Source organism: Haliotis asinina, chromosome 12 (assembly GCF_037392515.1).
Source record: "Haliotis asinina isolate JCU_RB_2024 chromosome 12, JCU_Hal_asi_v2, whole genome shotgun sequence".
In the NCBI taxonomy this organism is placed as follows: Eukaryota; Metazoa; Mollusca; class Gastropoda; order Lepetellida; family Haliotidae; genus Haliotis; species Haliotis asinina.
In genome coordinates, this window is record NC_090291.1 from 29,394,158 (window position 1) to 29,421,415 (window position 27,258).

The 27,258-nt window shown below is 40.2% G+C and overlaps 2 protein-coding genes across 3 annotated transcripts; both read left to right on the forward strand.

The window, feature by feature from the left end:
• Positions 1-2,604: 2,604 nt before the first annotated feature.
• Positions 2,605-8,948, forward strand: LOC137257757 (protein immune deficiency-like). 2 transcript variants are annotated; one of them, XM_067795179.1, is made up of 5 exons: positions 2,605-2,715; positions 5,236-5,284; positions 5,672-5,768; positions 6,668-6,823; positions 7,718-8,948. In XM_067795179.1, exons 2-5 carry the CDS (start codon positions 5,261-5,263, stop codon positions 8,005-8,007), a joined length of 567 nt encoding a protein of 188 aa, XP_067651280.1. In that variant the 5' UTR covers positions 2,605-2,715; positions 5,236-5,260; the 3' UTR covers positions 8,008-8,948. The 2 variants fall into 2 exon arrangements, with proteins under 2 accessions (XP_067651280.1, XP_067651279.1); XM_067795178.1 differs by having other exon boundaries at positions 2,645-2,754.
• Positions 8,949-9,721: 773 nt separating this feature from the next.
• On the forward strand, positions 9,722-26,277 carry LOC137258871 (receptor-interacting serine/threonine-protein kinase 1-like). The gene is made up of 4 exons (XM_067796566.1): positions 9,722-9,851; positions 11,568-11,610; positions 13,983-14,135; positions 22,942-26,277. The coding sequence occupies exons 1-4, from the start codon at positions 9,849-9,851 to the stop codon at positions 23,220-23,222; spliced, it is 480 nt and encodes a 159-aa protein (XP_067652667.1). The 5' UTR covers positions 9,722-9,848; the 3' UTR covers positions 23,223-26,277.
• Positions 26,278-27,258: the final 981 nt, after the last annotated feature.

A 27,258-nucleotide genomic window follows, 5' to 3' on the forward strand; every position in this document is an offset into this window, starting at 1 on the left:
TCTGTCACACAGTTATTGACACTGTCTGGAAGGCCCGTGCACTTCACTTTGATCTGGCACACAGCTATTGACACTGTCTGGAAGGCCCGTGCACTTCACTTTGATCTGTCATACAGCTATTGACAATGTCTGGAAGGCCCGTGCACTTCACTTTGATCTGTCACACAGCTATTGACACTGTCTGGAAGACCCGTGCACTTCACTTTGATCTGTCACACAGCTATTGACAGTGTCTGAAAGGCCCGTGCACTTCACTTTGATCTGTCACACAGCTATTGACAGTGTCTGGAAGGCCCGTGCACTTCACTTCGATCTGTCACACAGCTATTGACACTGTCTGGAAGGCCCGTGCACTTCACTTTGATCTGTCACACAGCTATTGACACTGCCCGTTTGGTCAGCTCCTAATCAGGAACACAACTATATTGTAGTCTGTTTCCAAAACAGCTCACGCACGTTCACATAACAGAGTCTAAACGTGTTGTGATATTTTCATGACGAACTCTGTCACATGCATACTTGAAAGCTGAACTATGGGGTAGCCTACTGGTTACAGTGTTCGCCCGTCACGCTGCAGACACGGGTTCGATTCCCCTCATTGGTCCATTGAGTCCATTTCTGGTGTCGTAATATCGGTGATATTGCTGGAATGTTGATACAAGCGGACTAAAACTAAACTATCTCATGGCTGAAAAGCGGTCGGTACCAAATTCTGTCAAACGTGCTTTTTTTAACCCATTTTATTACACGTTTTATATGACATTGTAAAAAATATTGTTCATACTAATATTTCATTAGTCCATTTGACGCGCATTCTCTTCCCACAGAGGTTACTTGTAATATCTTCCTACGAACCTCTATTCTAATACGGCCATATTTCGCGGTTCTCATAAAATACCCTAGCGGCAAAAATGTCAGCATATTCAAATCCCTTTATCTGTCCAATCTAAAGACGTGTTACATCATCGACTTTGATTCAACTTGACAAGCAATGTGGAGAAACAAAAATGACATGACTGAGTTCTGCCTAGAAGAAACGTTTGAGTATCGCGCTCGGGAAGAGGTTCTAGTTTTCACGATGCATCCGGAAATTACCGAGATCTTTCGAACGATCACTTTTGAAACAAGGTCGCTGACTGCACTACATGATCTGATTGCCCCCAGTCACGAGTCTTGAACACTCGCACCATGAAAGGGTCGTATTAGAACAGAGTTTACCTGGGAAGATGTGACAAGTAACCACTGTGGGAAGAGAATGTTTGACTCGTTGTGGTGTAAATGTCGGAACTGTTTTGTGAGGTACCCATTTTCTTTTATTTTCTTATTACAATAGGAGTATGACAATATTCATACGACTGGTTAATACAGAGAATGCGTGTGTTTAAAATGGGAGATAACATACGTTAAATAACTGTATGAATAAAGTGTAATTGAAAAAGATTGGAAATTTAGGAAAGTAAGAGAGGAGAGAGGAAGATGTGATCAAACATTGGTTTGCGTCCATCTACATTAGTAAGGGGGCCTATTTTCTGAAAATTTGGTCTTGTCTCCAGACATGAATTTTTCTATGTTTTGATTTTATTTTTTTATCACTGTATTTCTTTTTGATCTAGGTTCAACACTGACAAGTCAACATATCTTTGTATAGAGCAAGTCAAGCTATGAAGCTATTATCTGTGTAAATAGATTATGACAAGACGACCAGAAAGTCACAAAAGTGTCATATTTTCAGTAGGAGTATGCAATGAATTTATGGAGTTGGTAATTGTATTTCAATACTGATTTCAGACTAGCGAGAGAGGGTACAATGTTTGCTTACTTTATAAGCCGCTTTTTTGTTTATAGTATCTGTGTGAAGAGGCCTGTGGTGAAATAAGCTACATACTTTCTTAGCTTTGAGTAGTATTTCGAAATTAGGTGGAATAAGAGGCAAGTCTTTTTGAATATCAATTTGGAACGAACTCTGTTTCGAATATAATTTCAATGATAATAATAACCCTATATATTCAAGGAGATTTTTTTACCCCATACAGTTCTACGAATATATTTTATTAGCGGTGATAATTGGGTTGGTATGGGAGTCGTCTTATTGTAATGACAATTTTGAATATAACGCTTTGTTGTTATAAAAAAAGGTGTTTTCAAGAATATTCAACTGTGGATCGTCAAGATGGAAATATATTAAGTCTACTCTTAAGAAGGTTCTATTTTCATACCAGTATTTTATATTTGCACTCCTTTGTCATAGTTTGAACATTTCGACAGGGAACAAAATGAATGTTCTAGTGTTTCACTCAACAGTTTCTCACTGAAGTTGCCTTAATTTCTATGAACCAACTTCTGTGTCTGGTGTGAGTGTTGGCATTCTGTGGAATCTGAAATTCTTTCGGGAAATTCAGTGTGTTATGTATTTTTATAACACCCCCATTTGCCCGACAACATGTAAACACTCTCGTGTTCTATATTTACTAGTGGGCAATCTGTCATACCAAAGTTTCCCACTGTGGGCTACGAGTTAAGATGGAAAACCCAGATTGCGAATGACAAGGGAGATAACTCTTAACATGTTCCTTTATGGACTGGTTATACATTCTGAATGCGTTTGAAAAACCGCGAGCTCCTTACAGCGTTCATCATGGCCACAAAGACAGCATCCAAGTTTGTTTCCGCCAGTGCGCAGGGTTTAGTTTCGTTTTAAAAGTTCCGTGTTGCCAGGTGGGCATCTATCATTTTATGGTGTCATCGTGGTAAAGCGTAAGCGTTTGGTTTCTTTCGCTGAAATTATAATGTGTTTAACATGTACCAGTTATCATGATGACGGTTTGGTCCGGTGTTTAGTTAACTGTGTACCATTTATAGTACCTCGAGTTGTATGATACTACCTTACTGCACAGTAAAGAGTGACATAAATCCAGATATGAGCTTCACATGCTGGTGACACTTTCCAGTCTACAACAAGATAGCCTGATTAATACTAATACTTTAACTTGTTTAGTGTGTCATTAAGTAAGAAGTAAGTGTTTCTTATACTGTCATGAACAGAATCAACTAGAATAATTGTGTAACTATGTTCAAGCGATGATTTTGTGTACCATGAGTCATGACGTTTAATACGTGACATTTAATGTTAATGGTGTTTTGCATTCAACAGATGTCTTGGAGACAGTGTATCATATGATCAATGAGACCAGTGGACACATTGTGTTTGTTTTGCTGGATGTTTTGTAGTTAGGTAGATATGTCCAGGAATGCTGAAGGATGTTTTATTTATTGATAACATGACAATGATATTAATGATAAAAATGGTAGTTTTAATCTGCACCCAGTGTGAACAACCAGTTTCAGTAATCGACCACAACGATGGAGGATGAACTGCATTGTGAATAAGTGTTTCTAAGATACTTCAGTGCTATCAGACGATAATATACTCTTTTTGCATTACATCACAGTGGTTGGACGACACTGTGCCATTCTAGTCTGCCCACTCATAACTGAACACTTTTCCATTATGTCACAATGAAACCGACGTCACGATGCATATCAGTTGTCATCACCTCGTACAGCCTGCTACAGTAAACTACTCTGTTGCATCCCGTTTCTTGGTTTGCAGTTACGTCCCTCAGCTGACCTTACTGGTGGAAACATTACGTTAATGTTTTCTGATGGATAAAACATCTCATAGTTCAAATCACAATTTTCCAGCGATACGGTAACATTTGCAATGTTTACTCTTCCACAATGCAATCGTGGAATGTCGCTTGACTAGTCAGCTTCATGTGTGTGTGCTGATATAAACTTATGTCGGTGGTTGAAATGTAACATTCATATTGCCCCATATGGTTTACATTAACCACATATGTAATTACAATAATTTGGAGAAGATACTTTTCCCAAAAGTAAACCGCCATCATACTGTTTATTATCTGTTTTATTTGGTAATGTTACTCTCACCGTAGGGCAGCAGACACATCAAAGGAACAGCACATCAGTTAGCCCTGTGCGAGGATTCTTACTATAGGTCTTCACTGTCGTTTGTTTTCTACCTTACATTAATCGTAATTATCATTAGAAAGTATTAAATTTGGCATCTTAGAAAAGAAATAAAGTTCACGCTACCGCAGTGTGTGTTGTAATAAACTATAGTTTTGCCCTGAACTGTTATAACATCAGAGCACTCTTACTACCGCCCTCGTGCTTTAACTATAATAGTTCCGGGCAAAACTATACTATTACAAAACACACTGAATTTCCTAAATAAAACTAGTCCTTCAGACCCTGTTCCAGTTCATGACTACATAATATTTAGGTTCACACAAATCTATGCATGTGGATACAACTTTTATGAGAATATGGGATATAAGCAACTAATGGGATCGGGTTGTCAGGTTCAGTGACCAGGGCCAGTTTCACAAAGCAATCCAAGCATTATGACTGTCGTAACTCTACTTTAAAGTATGGGAGTTACAATCACCTTAGCGATATGGTCGTTTTGTGAAGTAGGACCCTGAATGGCTCATGGTATCCTAATTACATGGATCTGATCACTGGATTGTCTGGTCCAGACTGAATTATACTGCCACCACATAGCTGGAGTATTGCAGTGTTAAACAGTAACAGGCAAACAAAGAAAACAATGCTGTTATTTCACCATAGCCTAGATGGTTAGCATATTTTGCCTAGAAAGTTGTTCCCTTTCTTTTCATCAAAATCTTCAAAGCTGTGTAAATTTCTCAATCAAAATTTCATGTAATACCATTGCAACGGTATATTTTGTCATTGCATATAATTTTTCTCATCTCTTGACAAAATGGAGGAATCATTATATAGTTTATCAATTTTGTGTGTCTTTTGTTTTCCTATCATCACTGTTACCTCTGACAGTCAATTGAATTCAAAACATTGAAAATATTTATGTTCCATTTAATGCCTCATCTTCAAAACACAGGACTGCAATCTAACCAACATACAGCACTCTGCTGCACAGGCTGATCAAGAATGTGGGTGCAGGGATGCACATCTACCCGACACATACCACATACCCACTCACCACTGAAACAATTTTCCCTGAGGAGTATATCCCTGGGGAGCATGATTTATGTGCACAGCCCTTCATCAAAATCCTGTATCCTTTCATGGCTTTGATGTTGGTTGGTACACACTCCTACCTTCTGAAGACAACTGTCGATGATGACCTCTGCATTTTCACTTATCTGTGTCCTTTTTTCACATGTGCAGATTAGCAGACCCAGGGATACCAATCATGTCAGGGCCAAGTATGCCAGAGGTAAGAGTTGAGTGAGTGAGTGAGCTTAGTTTTACATCGCTTTTAGCTATATCCGAGCAATATGACCAGAGATGGACCACAATGTACATGTGGAGAATTAAACCCTGGTCATCAGTATGACAGGCGAAAGGCTTTATTAAAACCACCAGATAAGAATTAAAAGTCAGAAGGAAAGTGTCCCCCAATTCTGACATTAAACGACAAAAGCGTTCCTGGTTTTCCTGCAAATGTGGAAATTTATGCCTTGATGTGATAGGAAAGTATTTTTTGTCAATTTGATCTTTCTTATTCTTGCTGCAAAGTCAGGGGATCAGATCAAAACCGTGACTTTGATGATTATTGTGTTCAGACCTGACTTGCTGGCATTGATAACTTGTCTTTATGCAGAATATAGAAGAAGATGCCTCTGCTGAGAAGTCAGGAGCTTGTGGTGGGAGCACCGACAAGGACAGCAACAACACCACCACACACATCACATACACAGGTAACTAGGGCTGGGACAGGTCTACATTTTCTACCCAGGTACTCCACCCCCTTTTACCCAACCCTACCCAGATGCCCATTATGTTAATTCCTGACATCAAATTTTTAAAACAGGACAATAGAGTTTTCAGCTCGGAGACTTAAAAATTAGGATTTCAATATTTTTACCTTGTATTGTATTTAAAAGAAGTGACTGGAAATTATGTCCAAATCTTCCAAGACAATACGACCAGGAAATAATAACATATTACCATGTTTAATCTATTACTCACATGATCATAACAGTTCGGGTATTGAGACCAGTGTCAGGGTCCACCTATCACCCACCTGACCCGTCCCAGCCCAACACGTAAACACTTAATATGTCCACTGGCTTGTACCTTGATGATCTTACAGTGGATAACAAGTACCTGGCTTTATGTGGAAGTAGATCTTACTGTAGGTAACAAGTACCTGGCCTGATACTGATGTAGATCTTACTGTAGATAACAAGTACCTGGCCTTATACTGATGTAGATCTTACTGTAGGTAACAAGTACCTGGCCTTATACTGATGTAGATCTTACTGTAGATAACAAGTACCTGGCCTTATACTGATGTAGATCTTACTGTAGATAACAGGTACCTGGCCTTATATCTAAGTAGCTTGATGATGTTTCTGTAGATTAGAAGTGCCTAGCCTTATATTGAAGTACCTTGATGATCTTGCTGTAGATTACAAGTACCTGTTGTAGCTTGATGATCTTTCTGTAGATTACAAGTACCTGGCTTTATATTGAAGCAGCTTGATGGTCTTACTATGGATAACCAGTACTGTGGTATGCACCTAAGTGGTTTGTTTATAATTACACACAAATCATCCAGCTCCTCACATTCACTTTTTCTTCAATTTCTGCTCAGCCCCAGATGGTGCCAAGTTCAATGTCCACACTTCTGGCAAGGCACCTAACATGCAGGTGGGCTACAACAATGTCATGCATGTGACTGACAGCTCATTCTCCAACACAAAAAGACCCAGGTTGCGACCAAAGATAGAGCCAACTCTGCCTTTAGTCAGTAAGTTGGCCCCAGAACATTTCAGCATTAGTATGACTGGTGTTTCAATGTGTGGTGTTTGGCCCCAGAACATTTCAGCATAAGTGTGACTGGTGTTTCCATGTGTGGTGTTGATATTTCTGTGACTTTCAAGGATTGTCCAGGACAGGAAATTACATGCAGTGCTTGTTTGATTGGTCATCTTAATCGGACATTTCCTGAAATTTAGCAGCCATGTCTCAGCAGAGGACTATATCTTGATCTTTGCTGTACTACAGTCAGTTTGACTCCAGATAAGAACAATGTATAGTAAGCATAGAATATTAATTGTCAGTATGATACATGGCAATATCTCCTCTATGCTTTTATGAACCTAACTGGGAAAAGTTGTTTAAGAAACATATTGTTACATCAACCAGTTGACATCTTAAATGGTAACAGAAACTGATCAAACTTGCACTTGGTACTCAACAATTCAAATGACCTGTAAGATCTAGTGTTTACATTATGATGATGATACCAAAATTCTTAGGTTCTCAGCAATTTTTGCAAGGGTGTTTCTTAATTTTACATGCAGCAAGCTGGCTAGTACATCATATATGTTTGGTTTTCTTGTCATATTTTGTCCCTGCTGGTGAGTAAATGCGTTAAAATCTATCACATCAGCATTATTTTTGCCATGGCGGAATATGGAATGTTAAATGTGAATATTGGTTCTGTTTTCGTCTATCAAAATATTTACATGTTCTTGTTTACACTGTGATTATGACATTTATAATATTATAATTTATCCCATTTTCAAGAAATGGGTCACGTGAGCTACAGTGCCTTATGACTCCATTTTTTTAACATTTAATTATATGTTTTGATTTATGTTTACAAAGTGCCAAACAGTATCTGTTTCTCTCTATTAAGAATCAACAGAGGTCCCTGGGGCCACTGCTATGGAAATAATTGCCGCCAATATCGGCAAGGACTGGAGATATCTAGGACGAACACTTGGACTGAGTGAAGGAGAGCTGGACAATATTAGAGCTGACTACCACATAGAGGGCCAGTATGAGATCAGCTACCAAACTGTTCGCAAATGGAAGGAACAAGGATACCCAACAGAACTCCGACGACTTGCAAAATGCTTAGTAAAAATGGGCCGTGGTGATATCGCCGACAAGCTGGCAAAAATGAAGGCGGCAGGAGAATCCTGAGAAGATTTGTTCCTGTAAAACTGACTGACTTTTATTAACTTTTTTGTCAAAGGCAGATGTTCATCTGTGATAACTATTGTCATACCACTCAAACTCATTAAAATCAGTCTTTGAAGTTTGTACGCTACATCTTCACACAAGGTGCAGTAATTGTGAACAGATACCATTTTTCTTCAAATATAGGACTTATGGTTTCAAATACACATATTTTGATAATAGTCTGCCTGTGTTCTTTCTTGCAAAGAATAATTTATGACTGAAGTGCCATAATTGAATATTTGTAAATCATCCAAAGCTGATGGTTCAGACATGAAAAAAATTAGTTGTATATGTAGTCAGTTAATTTTTTTTTATCATGATGATTGAAGCTGCAAGTAACATAAATGTCATGAGAGGTGATCAGTTGGAGAGTTGGCTGGTGTTTTACGCAGCACTAAACAATATGACTGTATGACAGCGGGCAGTAAATAATTGAATCTGGATCAGACAATTCAGTGATCAACAGCATGGACAGGTGGAAGGATTCATTTTTACCCTTCTGGCCAGGACCGGTGCTCAAGGTGTCAGTCACTTGTTTATCTGGTCCAGACTGTTAGAAACTGTTATGACATAGCTACAATGGTGGGGGTTGTATGAACAAGTGAACAGTTTTTTGTATTAAAAAAAGTTGTTTATTAAGGTTGAAAAAAAAAAGAAGTTTACATTTGTAGACAGGGTATTCTTTAAAGATATCACATCATTATTTATTTCTGTTAGCGAGTTCTGAAAACATGAAGGCCAGCATGTACATGTATGTCTAAATTCCCAGCCGGTCTCCAAGAGACATTGATCTGCCTCTTATCCAGATTTTTAAGAAATGTTTAAAGAACCTAATAGTGTACATAATGTCTTGTACTATTCACTTGTATGACTTTTTACAATAAAATGTAGAAAAGAGAAAATGCCTCGTGAAGTCTTTTACCAGTTTTGAATGTTCGTTGTTGATATTGATATTTACTAGAGTGAGTAAAAATGAGAGAAAATTGGATCCAGATTTCAACTATCTGCAAGCGTATCAGTTTACATGGCAGTAAAATGTATTGTCAGTCAATACTCTCGACCTAACTGGAGCCAGCAGTTTCCCACATTGGGGAGAGGCAGGGTTTGGTGTGATGTTTTCTTACCTTGATGAGGCAGCAGTATTATTTGTATTATTATCAGTATTAGATGTTGTGTTACCTCAACCAGGTGTGAATGGTTCTGCTTATACTGATAAAAACACTCACTCTACCATTGAAATATTCAGAGGTGCTTATTTAATTTTATATTTCACTTAGTATGTATTATACTCAGAGTCTGATAGATTAATAATGACCCTATTTCTTATTGTTGTCCTGTTGGTTTTGTTTTGTTTTGGGTTTGTTTGGGTTTTTTTTTTTTGGGGGGGGGGGTTGTTGTTTGGGTTTTTTTTGTTTGGTTGTTGTTTTTTTGTTTATTTATTCTTCCATGGCATAAGTCAAGAAGTCTGAAAACATGTCGAAATTAATTAAATCACATGTTTAGAAATATAAATGAAAATCAAGCTACATTCTTCATGCAATTTACTTTCATTGCAAAGACAAACTCAGTCGCATGTCATTGCGATGACATTAACATGAGAGGTGTCGCTTACAATGCATTCGCGTGGTACAAGCATTGCACAGAGCTTTTAGAAGCCGGAAGCACGCTGTTATCTATAAATAGCAGTTGCGGGAAAACCCAAAACATTTTCCAACTTTCGTTACTGATTTCGTCTTTAAGAAAACCCAACATTTAGAAACTAGCTTTTCCCATATCATTTGACGTATACTGATTTTGAAGAAATGGTAAGTGTTTCATCGCATAGTCTTTGACTCGAAGCAGGACTTCGGTCTGCGGACAGATATTTAGAAGAGGTTATATCCTGTTACTAGTCTCAGTAAGTTACATCTCAAATATGTACGATTGTGTTCGCTCAGTGTCAACTGTATTGTAAACCGAGTGAGTGAGTTTATTTTACGCCGCTTGTTTAGCAATATTCCAGCAATATCACGGCGGGGGGCACCAGAAAATGGGCTTTACACATTGTACCCATGTGGGGAGTCGAACCCTGGTCTTCGGCGTGAAGGGCGAACGCTTTAACCACTAGGCTACCCCCACCGCCCCCGTAGCGTAAACTGTTATATTCACCTTGCGTATATTCATATAAAAGACATATATCATTTTAAATAAATCATTTTATCGGTATGTTTACACTGAATTAATTGAAATCTTTATGTTGGTATATATATAATAAATTGATTGAAATCTTTATGTCTGTACATACATAATAATATTTAATTGAAATCTTTATGTCCGTATATATTTTTAAAATTAATTAAAATCTGTCTGAATTGGAAATCTAACACCAATATTTAACAACCTTAGTAGAGACTGTACCATTATTATCAATCAAAGTCTAACTTCACTTGGTAGCTATCATCATCAGTCTGGATGTGTTCCGTTTTCCTTAATTAACGTGTGACAACTGAGTGTGTATGTTGAATATTATATGGGGAGAGGCATTAATATAGGCAATTTGCCTGTTTGAAAATCTCCCGAAACCTTGTCCTTTGTAAAATTATACACATGTTTAACCCCCACCCCCTTAATGCCTATGTTTTATATATAACAAATGAAATGAAATCTTAATATGTTTGTGTTGTCAGTTGAGTCTTTTTATACAAAAAGAAATAAATTGTAATCTTTATCCATTAAAGATAATTATCATAACCATTGATACCGTTACTTAGGGGCTGGTTCAGCTTAAGGCCGGTTCGGGTGTATTCGGATTACATTGGCCTTTTGGAAGTAAGGCTTTAACTTGTGTAACATTGTTGGTGTTTGTTGGCAGTGAAAAAGCAATGTTTACCAGTGAGAATGATTGATAAAATTGTTTTCAAACATTGAAAAAAAAATATTATGTTAATATAGTGTTTAAAGTAAGGACCATCATGATCTTGTTCTGAAAGTCATGATTTGTTTGACAGGAGTGAGGCTGAAACTAGTTCTGTCAGAAGGCATTATTGTAATCAAGTGAAATACTGATTTCAGATCTCCTTATAAGAAAGTGGAGACATATATCTACTTTATTATGTACTGAGCATTGAAGCACTCTTATAATGTCAGTTGATGTTCCAGTTTTGACTCACTAAAGTCACAACTCCTAAACTTTATTCCTTCAATGTTATTTACCCTTATTTACCCTCTACCCTCTACCCTCTACCCTCTACCCTCTACCCTCTACCCTCTACAAAACCCTAATGATGTCATGTATATTGCCTTTTATGGCATATGTAATGTATCAGAGAAATTAAAAAATGGAAATGTATTTAACATTTCATTTTTCAAGAATAATAAAGTATTTGTTCACCTAAATTTGAGGTGTTTTATATGAACTAAGGTGTAAATGTTCCTGTTTTAAAGTACTATAGCTAGTAATCATGACAATGGTATATGATGAGTGTGTCCAGTGAGGATGTGATGGCAGTAATCAGTCATAATTCCTGTGTTTAATGTTGTAGAACAATGGTGGTGGTGCTTCAAGAGGTCCTCCAAGATCTACCGGTACGTGATGTGCAGCCCTTTCAGTTCGACTTTTGAAGATCTGGGTTAGAATTGATCTTCAGCTACCCATGCTTGTGACTAACAGGATCAGGCTCGCTGACTTGGTTAACACATTGTCATCATATCCTAACTGCATGGATCGATGCTGATGCTGTTGATCATTGGAATGTCTGGTCCAAACTCAATTATTCACAGATTGCTGCCATATAGATCCAGTATTACAAAGTCTAACAACAAACCAACCAAACTTTCCTATTCACCAGGATGATCCAGGATAGAATTAAGTTTCACCAACCAGTGCTTGTCATAACAACTGACTAACAGTATCAGGTGGTCATTTTGCTGACGTATTGCTGAGTGCAGCTTTAACAAACATACAAAACAAACAAACAAAAAGATATCATATTTTAATGTAAAAAGTCCAGTTCCTTGAAAATTCCCAAAGTGTGTGAATTATCTTTCAGCAACAGATATTTACTGGTGTACATAACCCTTCCCTAATTCCCTCAGTGGTTCTATTCTGTGATGGTTCTGCACTTCTGTTTTCGGTAAAACTTTCTGTCTCCTATGCAAAATATTTACTGGTGTGTAGATTTTCAATCTTTAGGGGCAGTCATTTTGAAGATTACTTCTAGACTGATCTTGAAATCGGTCTGGATTGAAATCGGTGCTGTCTGGAGCCTGGCACCTGCCGCTATGAATATAGTTAATCTATACCATTAAAAAAAGTAGGGGATACTGGATTTACAGGATTGATAAAATGCAAATGATGAAGCCAAGGAGAAGATAGATGATGAAGAGAAATTAAAGAAAAATGTGACAGTTTGTTCCTTTTCCTTGGCAATGTTTCATGGGTGTGGATATATATTACTTTTTCTCATATGCATAGGCATTGACTAGTGGTATGTTCACAAAATAGAATATCTCCTCCATAATATGGATAGATAAAAAAAGTCAACATGTAGCTCAGTAAGATATTTGAGGTGATCTGGATAATATATGAGACTTTTGATGATCATGTATTTAGTAAAAACTGTTATTGAATGAACAAGTTACATTAGTTATGTGTTGATCATCCAGTCTAAACTAAAAAGTAAACCAGGAATCATCCTGTAAAAGAACTTGTTGCAAACCCAACAAACATCAAGGCAATATGATGTAATTAACAAGTGTATTCTAAAATAACTAAGTTCACAAATCAGTGAGTGCATGAGTTTTATGCCGCACTCAGCAATATTCCAGCTATATGGCAGCGGTCTGTAAATAATCAAGTCTGAACCAGACAATCTAGTGATCAACATTATGGGTATCGATCTGCGCAATTGGGAACCGATGACATGTGCTAACCAAGTCAGCGAGCCTGTCACCTCTTACGACAGAGTCACCTTTTATGGCAAGCATGGGTTGCTGAAGGCCTCTTCTACTCCAGACCTTCACAGGTCCACAAATCATTGCTGAAGGCCTGTTCTACCCCAGACCCTCACAGGTCCACAAATCATTACAAGTCACAGTGGCGGTACAAACTGAAAGGCAGTATAACACATATCTGTGATTGTAGCAATTAAGACAGTCAGGGTAATATCCACATCACTAGACTGAACATTGAGGGTGAAAATGATCTCCACACAATGGCTGGTCTACTTCGAACATTAGATGCGATATGAGGCAAGAGTTAGCTCCCCTTATATACTTAAGCTCAAGACTCCAGGCTGTTCTCCAACTCTCTGGATCAGGATAGCTCATACGGTTTTCGTACTTTGTAGTAAGTGAATATGTTTTTTGACTGCTTTTAGCTATATTCCAGCAACATCACAGCAGGGACATCAGAAATGGCTTCACAGATTGTACCCATGTGGGCCTACACCATGACAAGCAAACTCTTAACCACTAGATTACCCCACGTACCGCTCCTCCAGAATATAACACACCAGTGCACATCATTGACTGTCCACATGTAAAGTGTTTGCTCTGATGCAGAATACCTGCATATTTGACACACAAATTATCTCAAATACGCAGTGAACATTAAAGCTTAAGCTTAAGATTAAACAATCACAGCTGATGTCTTGATGAAATTTCCATACTGGAGTTGACTCCCAAAAACATGTCCATGACTTCTCATAACACCATGGAGTCATGATGACTCCTGAATTTTCATGTCTAGGACAAACACTGCATGTACAATGCATTACACTTGGAACATTGTCACACAGTCAGCTTAAAACAATATTCATAACCGTAGTTATGTATTTATGCATCTAATGTCTGCTATCTCCAGCAATTTAAAAGGCTACCACCTTTTCCATTTTCGATAATTTAGCTTTGTAGAAAGTCAGGTGTTGTTTTGAAGTGTTAAATTTCTGGCTTCGCAGTGTTTTCGGATACAAAGAGCTCTGGGATACAGATAGGCTGCAGTAACATTTTGAACGTGCAAGGTGGTGCAGGAGTGCAAACTAGGAGTCGGCAGAGGACAGCAGCATCTGTACCAAAAGTGAAAGAAAAGAAACCCAAGCGACTGCCGTCCAGTAAGTATACAGCAAAGGAGTGAGGTTTGTTTTATGCCACACTCAGCAATATTCCAGCTATATGGGGGATACAGCAAGGGAACATTGGAGCATGTTTAATAGAGATAAGGACTAGTACATGTGCTGTAGGGGATTGGAGAGGTAGGTTTTTGTTCATACACTTTTCTTAAAGACACAATTTTGTTCCCATGGAAAGGAAGAGCTGAAATATTAAGCAAAATATTTTTAAAATTCATTGGTGAATCAAACACCCAGTCACGATCTGTAGTGCGTCAACCACCCATGTCACCATCAGCAATGAATCAAACACCCAGTCACCATTAGTAGTGAATCAAACACCCAGTCACCATCAGCAGTGAATTAAACACCCAGTCACCATCAGCAGTGAATCAAACACCCAGTCACCATCTGTGGTGAATCATACACCCAGTCACCATCAGCTGTGAATCAAACACGCAGTCACCATCAGCATGAGTCAAACAACCAGTAACTATCAGCAATCAACCTCCATCAGTGGTGACTCATACATCCAGTCACCATCAGCGGTGAATCAAACACGCAGTCACCATCAGTAGTGAATCAAACACCCAGTCACTATCAGTTGTGAATCAAACACCCAGTCACTATCAGCAATGAATCAAACACCCAGTCACTATCAGCTGTGAATCAAACACACAGTCACTATCAGCAGTGAATCACACCCAGTCACCATCATCTGTAAATCATACACCCAGTCACCATCAGCTGTGAACCAAACATGCAGTCACCATCGGCATGAGTCAAACAACCAGTAACTATCAGCAGTAGACCAAATTCCATCATTGGTGACTCATACATCCAGTCACCATCAGCAGTGAATCAAACACCCAGTCACCATCAGTTGTAACACTGGATCAAACACACAGTCACCATCAGCAGTGAATCAAATACCCAGTGACCATAGCAGTGAATTAAACATGCAGTCACCATCAGTAGTGAATCAAATACCCAGTCACCATCAGCTATGAATCAAACACGCAGTTACCATCAGTAGTGAATCAAACACCCAGTCACTATTAGTTGTGAATCAAACACCCGGTCACCATTAGCAGTGAATCAAACACACAGTCACTATCAGCAGTGAATCAAACATCCAGTCACCATCAGCAGTGAATCAAATACCCAGTCACCATCAGCTGTGAATCAAACACCCAGTCACTATCAGCAGTGAATCAAACACACAGTCACTATCAGCGATGAATCAAACACCCAGTCACTATCAGCAATGAATCAAACACACAGTCACTATCAGCGATGAATCAAAACCTCAGTCACCATCAGCAATGAATCAAACAACAAGTCACCATCAGCTGTGAATCAAACACCCAGTCACCATCAGCTGTGAATCAAACACACAGTCACCATCAGCAGTGAATCAAACACCCAGTCACTATCAGCAGTGAATCAAACACACAGTCACCATCAGCTGTGAATCAAACACACAGTCACCATCAGCTGTGAATCAAACACCCAGTCACCATCAGCTGTGAATCAAACACACAGTCACTATCAGCAGTGAATCAAACACACAGTCACCATCAGCAGTGAATCAAACACACAGTCACTATCAGCAGTGAATCAAACACCCAGTCACTATCAGCAATGAATCAAACACACAGTCACTATCAGCGATGAATCAAACACCTAGTCACTATCAGCAGTGAATCAAACACACAGTCACTATCAGCAGTGAATCAAACACACAGTCACTATCAGCAATGAATCAAACACACAGTCACTATCAGCGATGAATCAAACACACAGTCACTATCAGCAGTGAATCAAACACACAGTCACCATCAGCTGTGAATCAAACACACAGTCACTATCAGCAGTGAATCAAACACACAGTCACCATTAGCAGTGAATCAAACACACAGTCACCATCAGCTGTGAATCAAACACACAGTCACTATCAGCAGTGAATCAAACACCCAGTCACTATCAGCAATGAATCAAACACACAGTCACTATCAGCGATGAATCAAACACACAGTCACTATCAGCAGTGAATCAAACACACAGTCACCATCAGCTGTGAATCAAACACACAGTCACCATCAGCAGTGAATCAAACACCCAGTCACCATCAGCTGTGAATCAAACACACAGTCACTATCAGCAGTGAATCAAACACCCAGTCACCATCAGCTGTGAATCAAACACACAGTCACCATCAGCTGTGAATCAAACACACAGTCACTATCAGCAGTGAATCAAACACCCAGTCACCATCAGCTGTGAATCAAACACACAGTCACTATCAGCAGTGAATCAAACACCCAGTCACTATCAGCAATGAATCAAACACACAGTCACTATCAGCGATGAATCAAACACCTAGTCACTATCAGCAGTGAATCAAACACACAGTCACTATCAGCAGTGAATCAAACACACAGTCACTATCAGCAATGAATCAAACACACAGTCACTATCAGCGATGAATCAAACACACAGTCACTATCAGCAGTGAATCAAACACACAGTCACCATCAGCTGTGAATCAAACACACAGTCACTATCAGCAGTGAATCAAACACACAGTCACCATTAGCAGTGAATCAAACACACAGTCACCATCAGCTGTGAATCAAACACACAGTCACTATCAGCAGTGAATCAAACACCCAGTCACTATCAGCAATGAATCAAACACACAGTCACTATCAGCGATGAATCAAACACACAGTCACTATCAGCAGTGAATCAAACACACAGTCACCATCAGCTGTGAATCAAACACACAGTCACCATCAGCAGTGAATCAAACACCCAGTCACCATCAGCTGTGAATCAAACACACAGTCACTATCAGCAGTGAATCAAACACCCAGTCACCATCAGCTGTGAATCAAACACACAGTCACTATCAGCAGTGAATCAAACACCCAGTCACCATCAGCTGTGAATCAAACACACAGTCACTATCAGCAGTGAATCAAACACCCAGTCACTATCAGCAATGAATCAAACACACAGTCACTATCAGCGATGAATCAAACACCCAGTCACTATCAGCTGTGAATCAAACACCCAGTCACTATCAGCAGTGAATCAAACACACAGTCACCATTAGCAGTGAATCAAACACACAGTCACCATCAGCAGTGAATCAAACACCCAGTCACTATCAGCAATGAATCAAACACACAGTCACTATCAGCAGTGAATCAAACACCCAGTCACTATCAGCTGTGAATCAAACACCCAGTCACTATCAGCAGTGAATCAAACACACAGTCACCATCAGCAGTGAATCAAACACACAGTCACCATCAGCAGTGAATCAAACACCCAGTCACTATCAGCAATGAATCAAACACACAGTCACTATCAGCAGTGAATCAAACACCCAGTCACTATCAGCTGTGAATCAAACACCCAGTCACTATCAGCAGTGAATCAAACACACAGTCACCATCAGCAGTGAATCAAACACCCAGTCACTATCAGCAGTGAATCAAACACCCAGTCACTATCAGCAGTGAATCAAACACCCAGTCACTATCAGCAGTGAATCAAACACCCAGTCACTATCAGCAGTGAATCAAACACCCAGTCACTATCAGCTGTGAATCAAACACACAGTCACTATCAGCAGTGAATCAAACACACAGTCACCATCAGCTGTGAATCAAACACACAGTCACCATCAGCAGTGAATCAAACACCCAGTCACTATCAGCAGTGAATCAAACACCCAGTCACTATCAGCAGTGAATCAAACACCCAGTCACTATCAGCAGTGAATCAAACACCCAGTCACTATCAGCAGTGAATCAAACACACAGTCACTATCAGCAGTGAATCAAACACACAGTCACTATCAGTGATGAATCAAACACCCAGTCACTATCAGCAGTGAATCAAACACCCAGTCACTATCAGCAGTGAATCAAACACCCAGTCACCATCAGCTGTGAATCAAACACACAGTCACCATCAGCAGTGAATCAAACACCCAGTCACTATCAGCAGTGAATCAAACACCCAGTCACCATCAGCTGTGAATCAAACACCCAGTCACCATCAGCTGTGAATCAAACACCCAGTCACCATCAGCTGTGAATCAAACACCCAGTCACTATCAGCAGTGAATCAAACACCCAGTCACTATCAGCAGTGAATCAAACACCCAGTCACTATCAGCTGTGAATCAAACACACAGTCACTATCAGCAGTGAATCAAACACACAGTCACTATCAGCAGTGAATCAAACACCCAGTCACTATCAGCAGTGAATCAAACACCCAGTCACTATCAGCAGTGAATCAAACACACAGTCACTATCAGTGATGAATCAAACACCCAGTCACTATCAGCAGTGAATCAAACACCCAGTCACTATCAGCAGTGAATCAAACACCCAGTCACCATCAGCTGTGAATCAAACACACAGTCACCATCAGCAGTGAATCAAACACACAGTCACTATCAGCAGTGAATCAAACACCCAGTCACTATCAGCAGTGAATCAAACACCCAGTCACTATCAGCAGTGAATCAAACACACAGTCACTATCAGTGATGAATCAAACACCCAGTCACTATCAGCAGTGAATCAAACACCCAGTCACTATCAGCGATGAATCAAACACCCAGTCACTATCAGCAGTGAATCAAACACCCAGTCACTATCAGCAGTGAATCAAACACACAGTCACTATCAGTGATGAATCAAACACCCAGTCACCATCAGCTGTGAATCAAACACCCAGTCACTATCAGCTGTGAATCAAACACCCAGTCACTATCAGCAGTGAATCAAACACACAGTCACTATCAGTGATGAATCAAACACCCAGTCACCATCAGCTGTGAATCAAACACCCAGTCACTATCAGCAGTGAATCAAACACCCAGTCACCATCAGCTGTGAATCAAACACACAGTCACCATCAGCAGTGAATGAAACACCCAGTCACCATTAGCAGTGAATCAAACACCCAGTCACTATCAGCAGTGAATCAAACACCCAGTCACTATCAGCAGTGAATCAAACACCCAGTCACTATCAGCAGTGAATCAAACACCCAGTCACTATCAGCAATGAATCAAACACACAGTCACCATTAGCAGTGAATCAAACACCCAGTCACTATCAGCAGTGAATCAAACACCCAGTCACTATCAGCAGTGAATCAAACACCCAGTCACTATCAGCAGTGAATCAAACACCCAGTCACTATCAGCGATGAATCAAACACACAGTCACTATCAGCAGTGAATCAAACACCCAGTCACTATCAGCAGTGAATCAAACACCCAGTCACCATCAGCTGTGAATCAAACACACAGTCACCATCAGCAGTGAATCAAACACACAGTCACCATCAGCAGTGAATCAAACACACAGTCACCATCAGCTGTGAATCAAACACACAGTCACCATCAGCAGTGAATGAAACACCCAGTCACCATTAGCAGTGAATCAAACACCCAGTCACTATCAGCAGTGAATCAAACACCCAGTCACTATCAGCAGTGAATCAAACACCCAGTCACCATCAGCTGTGAATCAAACACCCAGTCACTATCAGCAGTGAATCAAACACCCAGTCACCATCAGCTGTGAATCAAACACCCAGTCACTATCAGCAGTGAATCAAACACCCAGTCACCATCAGCTGTGAATCAAACACACAGTCACCATCAGCTGTGAATCAAACACCCAGTCACCATCAGCTGTGAATCAAACACCCAGTCACTATCAGCAGTGAATCAAACACCCAGTCACCATCAGCTGTGAATCAAACACACAGTCACCATCAGCAGTGAATCAAACACCCAGTCACTATCAGCAGTGAATCAAACACCCAGTCACTATCAGCGATGAATCAAACACACAGTCACCATCAGCAGTGAATCAAACACCCAGTCACCATCAGCTGTGAATCAAACACACAGTCACCATCAGCAGTGAATCAAACACACAGTCACCATCAGCAGTGAATCAAACACACAGTCACCATCAGCAGTGAATCAAACACCCAGTCACTATCAGTGATGAATCAAACACCCAGTCACCATCAGCTGTGAATCAAACACCCAGTCACTATCAGCGATGAATCAAACACCCAGTCACTATCAGCTGTGAATCAAACACCCAGTCACTATCAGCAGTGAATCAAACACCCAGTCACTATCAGCGATGAATCAAACACACAGTCACTATCAGCAGTGAATCAAACACCCAGTCACTATCAGCAGTGAATCAAACACCCAGTCACCATCAGCTGTGAATCAAACACACAGTCACCATCAGCAGTGAATCAAACACACAGTCACCATCAGCAGTGAATCAAACACACAGTCACCATCAGCTGTGAATCAAACACACAGTCACCATCAGCAGTGAATGAAACACCCAGTCACCATTAGCAGTGAATCAAACACCCAGTCACTATCAGCAGTGAATCAAACACCCAGTCACTATCAGCAGTGAATCAAACACCCAGTCACCATCAGCTGTGAATCAAACACCCAGTCACTATCAGCAGTGAATCAAACACCCAGTCACCATCAGCTGTGAATCAAACACCCAGTCACTATCAGCAGTGAATCAAACACCCAGTCACCATCAGCTGTGAATCAAACACACAGTCACCATCAGCTGTGAATCAAACACCCAGTCACCATCAGCTGTGAATCAAACACCCAGTCACTATCAGCAGTGAATCAAACACCCAGTCACCATCAGCTGTGAATCAAACACACAGTCACCATCAGCAGTGAATCAAACACCCAGTCACTATCAGCAGTGAATCAAACACCCAGTCACTATCAGCGATGAATCAAACACCCAGTCACTATCAGCAGTGAATCAAACACCCAGTCACTATCAGCAGTGAATCAAACACACAGTCACTATCAGTGATGAATCAAACACCCAGTCACCATCAGCTGTGAATCAAACACCCAGTCACTATCAGCGATGAATCAAACACCCAGTCACTATCAGCTGTGAATCAAACACCCAGTCACTATCAGCAGTGAATCAAACACCCAGTCACTATCAGCAGTGAATCAAACACCCAGTCACCATCAGCTGTGAATCAAACACACAGTCACCATCAGCAGTGAATGAAACACCCAGTCACCATTAGCAGTGAATCAAACACCCAGTCACTATCAGCAGTGAATCAAACACCCAGTCACCATCAGCTGTGAATCAAACACACAGTCACCATCAGCAGTGAATGAAACACCCAGTCACCATTAGCAGTGAATCAAACACCCAGTCACTATCAGCAGTGAATCAAACACCCAGTCACTATCAGCAGTGAATCAAACACCCAGTCACCATCAGCTGTGAATCAAACACCCAGTCACTATCAGCTGTGAATCAAACACACAGTCACCATCAGCAGTGAATCAAACACCCAGTCACTATCAGCTGTGAATCAAACACCCAGTCACTATCAGCTGTGAATCAAACACACAGTCACCATCAGCAGTGAATCAAACACCCAGTCACTATCAGCGATGAATCAAACACACAGTCACTATCAGCAGTGAATCAAACACCCAGTCACTATCAGCAGTGAATCAAACACCCAGTCACTATCAGCAGTGAATCAAACACCCAGTCACTATCAGCAGTGAATCAAACACCCAGTCACCATCAGCTGTGAATCAAACACACAGTCACCATCAGCAGTGAATCAAACACACAGTCACCATCAGCAGTGAATCAAACACACAGTCACCATCAGCTGTGAATCAAACACACAGTCACCATCAGCAGTGAATGAAACACCCAGTCACCATTAGCAGTGAATCAAACACCCAGTCACTATCAGCAGTGAATCAAACACCCAGTCACTATCAGCAGTGAATCAAACACCCAGTCACCATCAGCTGTGAATCAAACACCCAGTCACTATCAGCAGTGAATCAAACACCCAGTCACCATCAGCTGTGAATCAAACACCCAGTCACTATCAGCAGTGAATCAAACACCCAGTCACCATCAGCTGTGAATCAAACACACAGTCACCATCAGCTGTGAATCAAACACCCAGTCACCATCAGCTGTGAATCAAACACCCAGTCACTATCAGCAGTGAATCAAACACCCAGTCACCATCAGCTGTGAATCAAACACACAGTCACCATCAGCAGTGAATCAAACACCCAGTCACTATCAGCAGTGAATCAAACACCCAGTCACTATCAGCGATGAATCAAACACACAGTCACCATCAGCAGTGAATCAAACACGCAGTCACCATCAGCAGTGAATCAAACACACAGTCACTATCAGTGATGAATCAAACCTTCAATCACCATCAGCAGTGAATCAAACATCCAGTCACCATCAGTGGTAACTCATACATCCAGTCACCATAGCGGTGACTCAAACACCCAGTCACCATCAGCAGTGTATCAATCACCCAGTCACCATCAGCTGTGAATTAAACACCCAGTTACCATCAGCAATGAATCAAACACCCAGTCACCATCAGCAGTGAATCAAACACGCAGTAACCATCTGCAGTGAATCAAACACCCAGTTACCATCAGCGGTAAAACAAACAAATATAGTTCAGAAATCCAACATGGAAGTCAGTTTTCATAATAACAGATTTCAGCTGTCCCAGGATGTCCCAGGACGGGTATATGGATATATGGACTGGGATACAGGGGATATAGTATGTCCATCCATGTTTTTGCCTGCTCCTTTATCTGGATGTTCACATTTTGATCAAAGACAGGTCACTGGCAGTTTGTTATGGCCATGTTTAACTGTAATCCTTTCAGAGTCTGAAAATGAGCCCTCACTGGACCAGATGGACAAAGTGTGTAAAACACTCAACAAGTACAAGGACACAGCGTGGAGGGACCTGGGGACCAAGCTGGGTCTGAGCAATGGGGAACTGGACACAATCTACCATGACCGCCATGCAGAAGGAGACTATGAACTGTCCTATCAAACCCTGTTGCGATGGAAACAACGACAGCCCACACCCCCACAGGTTAAGGTGTTGGCTCAAGCACTCTGTGATATTGGAAGGGGAGACCTCTCGGACATACTGGCATAACATCAACAGTTTCATTCCATAACACCAAAGAAAGAATAATACAAAGAAAAGAAGATTTATGGAGGTCAAATTTTTTATTGTGAATAATGCGTTGTGTATGAGGGCTCCTTCATCAGGTGAATGGTGGGAATATCTGTAGACATATATTGAGGTGCTGCAAAGAACACATGTTTAACAATTTTGAACAGTGTTGAAGAAATCTAATGTCATACAAACATGAGGTTAGTGATACACTAAAACAACAAGGTAATAATTAGGACTGGGACGGCTACTTAGGTGCTCGAATCTAGGTCTGGTACAGCTTGAATCGAGTACCCGGAAAGGGAGAGAACTCTGTAATGACAAGGGCAGATAATGACTTGTCTCTTTCAGTATTGACATAATATATATATACATCATTGGTATTATCCGATTAATGGATCTCAGTGTATAGTCAAGTTACAGTAACAGCTGGAAGAAAATGTTCCGTGTTTTAACAAGGCATATAAGTATTGGTGTTATTTTGATATTGGTTATACAGACGTAAATAAACAGCTAGAGATTAGGTTTAATGTCTTATTGCCAAAGTTTAAAATTTTTAATAATAATTTCGGTCAAATAGTGATTGAAAATTCAGAACAATGATAGAGCGGGCTTTATTCTTTACATTTCCGGGTACTCGATTCTGATTCGAGTAAGTACATGCAGATTCTCAATTCCACGTTTTCCTACCCGTCCCAGCCCTAATAATAATCGATATCATGGCGCATAGCATTATGTTGATAGGTCGCAGTTTTTCCCTGATGTACAGTTTTTCAAACTGACATAGAACCTGGTAGATGCATCCTATTGCATTAGGGCTTGCAGAGCAGGATCCTCTGCTGTTGACTTTGAGCAAATTCTTGATTGTCTTGCCACTGGTAAATGTGACTACACTGCCACCTTTATTCTTGAAGAGGCAGGAGATCCTGTGGCTGATGGGTTCCATGTAGGGATTAACTCACTCTGATGGTGGATGGTGCAGGCTTTGTGGATGGTCTCAGTGGTGTTGAGGGTTTTGTATATGGTCTTGGTGACAAGGTCCACAGGGTACCCACAGTACCCACTGAGATATGTGAATGTGTCCTTTAGATGTTGCAGTTCATGGGTGTTGGCGTCTGGATGGCAGGTGGACTTTGCACATGTTGAAAGACTAGCTACAATGGCTGTCATGATCTGGGAGTGATGACAGGAGTTGTAGTGGATGTATTGGTCTATGTTTGTCAGTTTGTGGTACACAGAAGTTTTGAGTCCATAGCTTCTGGCTTGCAAGTCAACACCTAGGAAGGGGAAGTTGGTAGTTGGTCTCCATGGTACACCTGATGGGCCCTGAGATGTAACAGGTGGTCGTGGTCATTGTGGTGGGCGATGGTGGTGAAGGTGTTGTCAACTTTGCTGTACCAGCAGAGAGGCTGGAATGGATCAGTTGGGAGGGCTGCTTCTTCAATGGATGTCATGAAAATACTCCCTACCATTCACCTGATAAAGGAGCAAGCATGTTAAGTCAAGACATTCAAGTACTAAACAGAAAATGACTAAAGACTGCAATTTCCCTGAAGGACTAATGTTCAGACTATATAGCCCATAGACAGCCACAGATGGCCCAGTTGTCTAGATGCAAAGTGGAACAGGGGATGTAGATATGAGCTCTGTTCTCCACCTCCAGTCTGTGCATTTCCATCCATTCAATTTCAAATTGGACAGGTTTTCTTGAAACTACCATTTATGCACTTGTGATTCAAGGAAGAGGGACATGTTCATTATAAAACGAGCATGTTAATCAGTTCCGAAACCCAGTGTTGAGGTTAATTTTTGGAGAGTTATGGCTCTTGTATATCTTTTAGGCCATGGAGCACTGTACCTAAACACTATGGATTCAAGGATGACGTTTTGTATACATCAGTTAGGGATGGGATGCACTTGAACAACACAGTAATCCCATACATATGTATGGGGTGTCAATCTTGATTTTTATGTATTTCAAAAAGGTCGATAAATTAGTGTAGACCATTAATTTGACAGCCTTTTTCGATCACATTGTTTTTAGTGTTTCTTTCTAGCTGAATGTATTTGTTTGAAAGTGAAATATATACATGCAAATTTCAAGTCATACACCAATCATCTTTCAAGTGCAATTTCTTTACTAACAACTGTGGTCATAAAGAAGTGCATATTGACTTTGATTTTTTCAATCATAATTTAAACATTTACTATTTTTTAATAGTATAGTATTGCTTAGTACCCAATTTCAACTATACTGTGTTTTCCCTTTAAGTCGCTAATGCTTATAGATAATCTGTTTTGGGAATTATTTTGCTTAATCGAATTACTTAGTATTTAGGGCGAAACAAGTTTAAACAATGGTTATCCCACACAAGTGAAAAACACTCAAGGCAATCAGCTTATATGCCACCTGTCTGTCCGCAGACTGTTTTACATTTCTGGAGCAGAGCCCAAGAATTGTTGAATGTTTCTAAGTACAATATACTGTCTTTGGAAGGTATATGTCACAGGTTCTGTTGAGTTCTATGAGCCAGCTCCATATCCCTGCCAGTAAGCTTCTCAAAAGTGTTACCAAGCCATAAAGATCCAGGACAGAATTCAGCCCATCATGCTTGTCATAGGAGGTGACAAAAAGGATCAAGTACTCCGCCTCACTGAAATGGTTTGACGTGTCATCGTATCCCAGTTGTGTAGATTAATGCTCACTGGATTGTCTGGTCCAGACTCCATTATTTACAGACTGCTGCCATATAGCTGGAACTTTGCTGAGTGTGACATTAAACAACAATCAACGCAATCCAAAGTGGCAAGGAGCTTTGTCTCGGTTTTAATTGTTTTCTCAAACTAAACTGACATCCGGTGGTATTACTAATGATTTGCTCAGACATTAAAGCATATGATGGTGTTTCTGTTCTGTTGATATTTGTGTTGATTACTTGCTTGCTGATCAACAAAGTATTACCTCTGTGTTATTTTTTATATTTTCCTCAAGGAGCATAAATATGCTTGAGAAGAATAAAATACTTAAAAAGGGTATTCATTGTTTTCTTTCACTGATTGAGTGAGTAAAAGTAATGTTTCATTAACATTGTTTTAGCTTTATAGCGACTCACTGAAACAGCCAAGTGGACATATTGGAAGGCCACTAATTCACTCTTGGGCAAGGGATGGAAGTGTCATTAAATTATGGTGTTGTCAGTATTGGCTGTCGGCAAGAGATAGCATCATCGCATGGGCATCATAGCTAGGGTATCATCGTATGATGGTGTTGTCACAACAAGATGTAATCAGTGAAGAGGTTCATCGGTGGAAGACATGAGATCAAGTTGTCATCACTTCAAGATGTCATCAGCAATCTTCATAAGTGGAAGGCATCATCAAAGCAAGTTGTCATCAGTTCAAGATGTCATTAGCACTCTTGATTAGTGGAAGGAATCATCAAATCAAATTATCATCAGTTCAAGGTGTCATCAGTGGAAGGCATCATCAAATCAAGTTGTCCTCAGTTCAAGATATTATCTTCATCAGTGGACGGCAACATCAGTTCAAAGTGTCATTATTTGAAGGCATCATCAAATCAAGTTATCATCAGTTCAAGATGTCATTAGCACTCTTGATTAGTGGAAGGAATTATCACATCAAATTGTCATCAGTTCAAGAAGTCATCAGTGGAAGGCATCATCAAATCAAGTTGTCCTCAGTTCAAAATATTATCTTCATCAGTTGACGGCATCGTCAGTTCAAACTGCCATTATTTGAAGATGTCATCAGCAGTCTTCATCAGTGAGATCAAGTTATCATCAGTACAAAATGTCATCAAATCAAGGTGAGTGCAGGATGTCAATCATAGAGTATGTCATCAGTGAGGAGTGTTGTCAGTGGAGGGTGTTATCAATGGAGGATGCCAGGGATACGTGTAAGTGGGGGAGGGCATCAACAATACAGGGTATTTGAACAATGCAAGCAGTTAAAAGAACATCATGTCAACATTACATGGTGCTATTGGTAAAGCCTG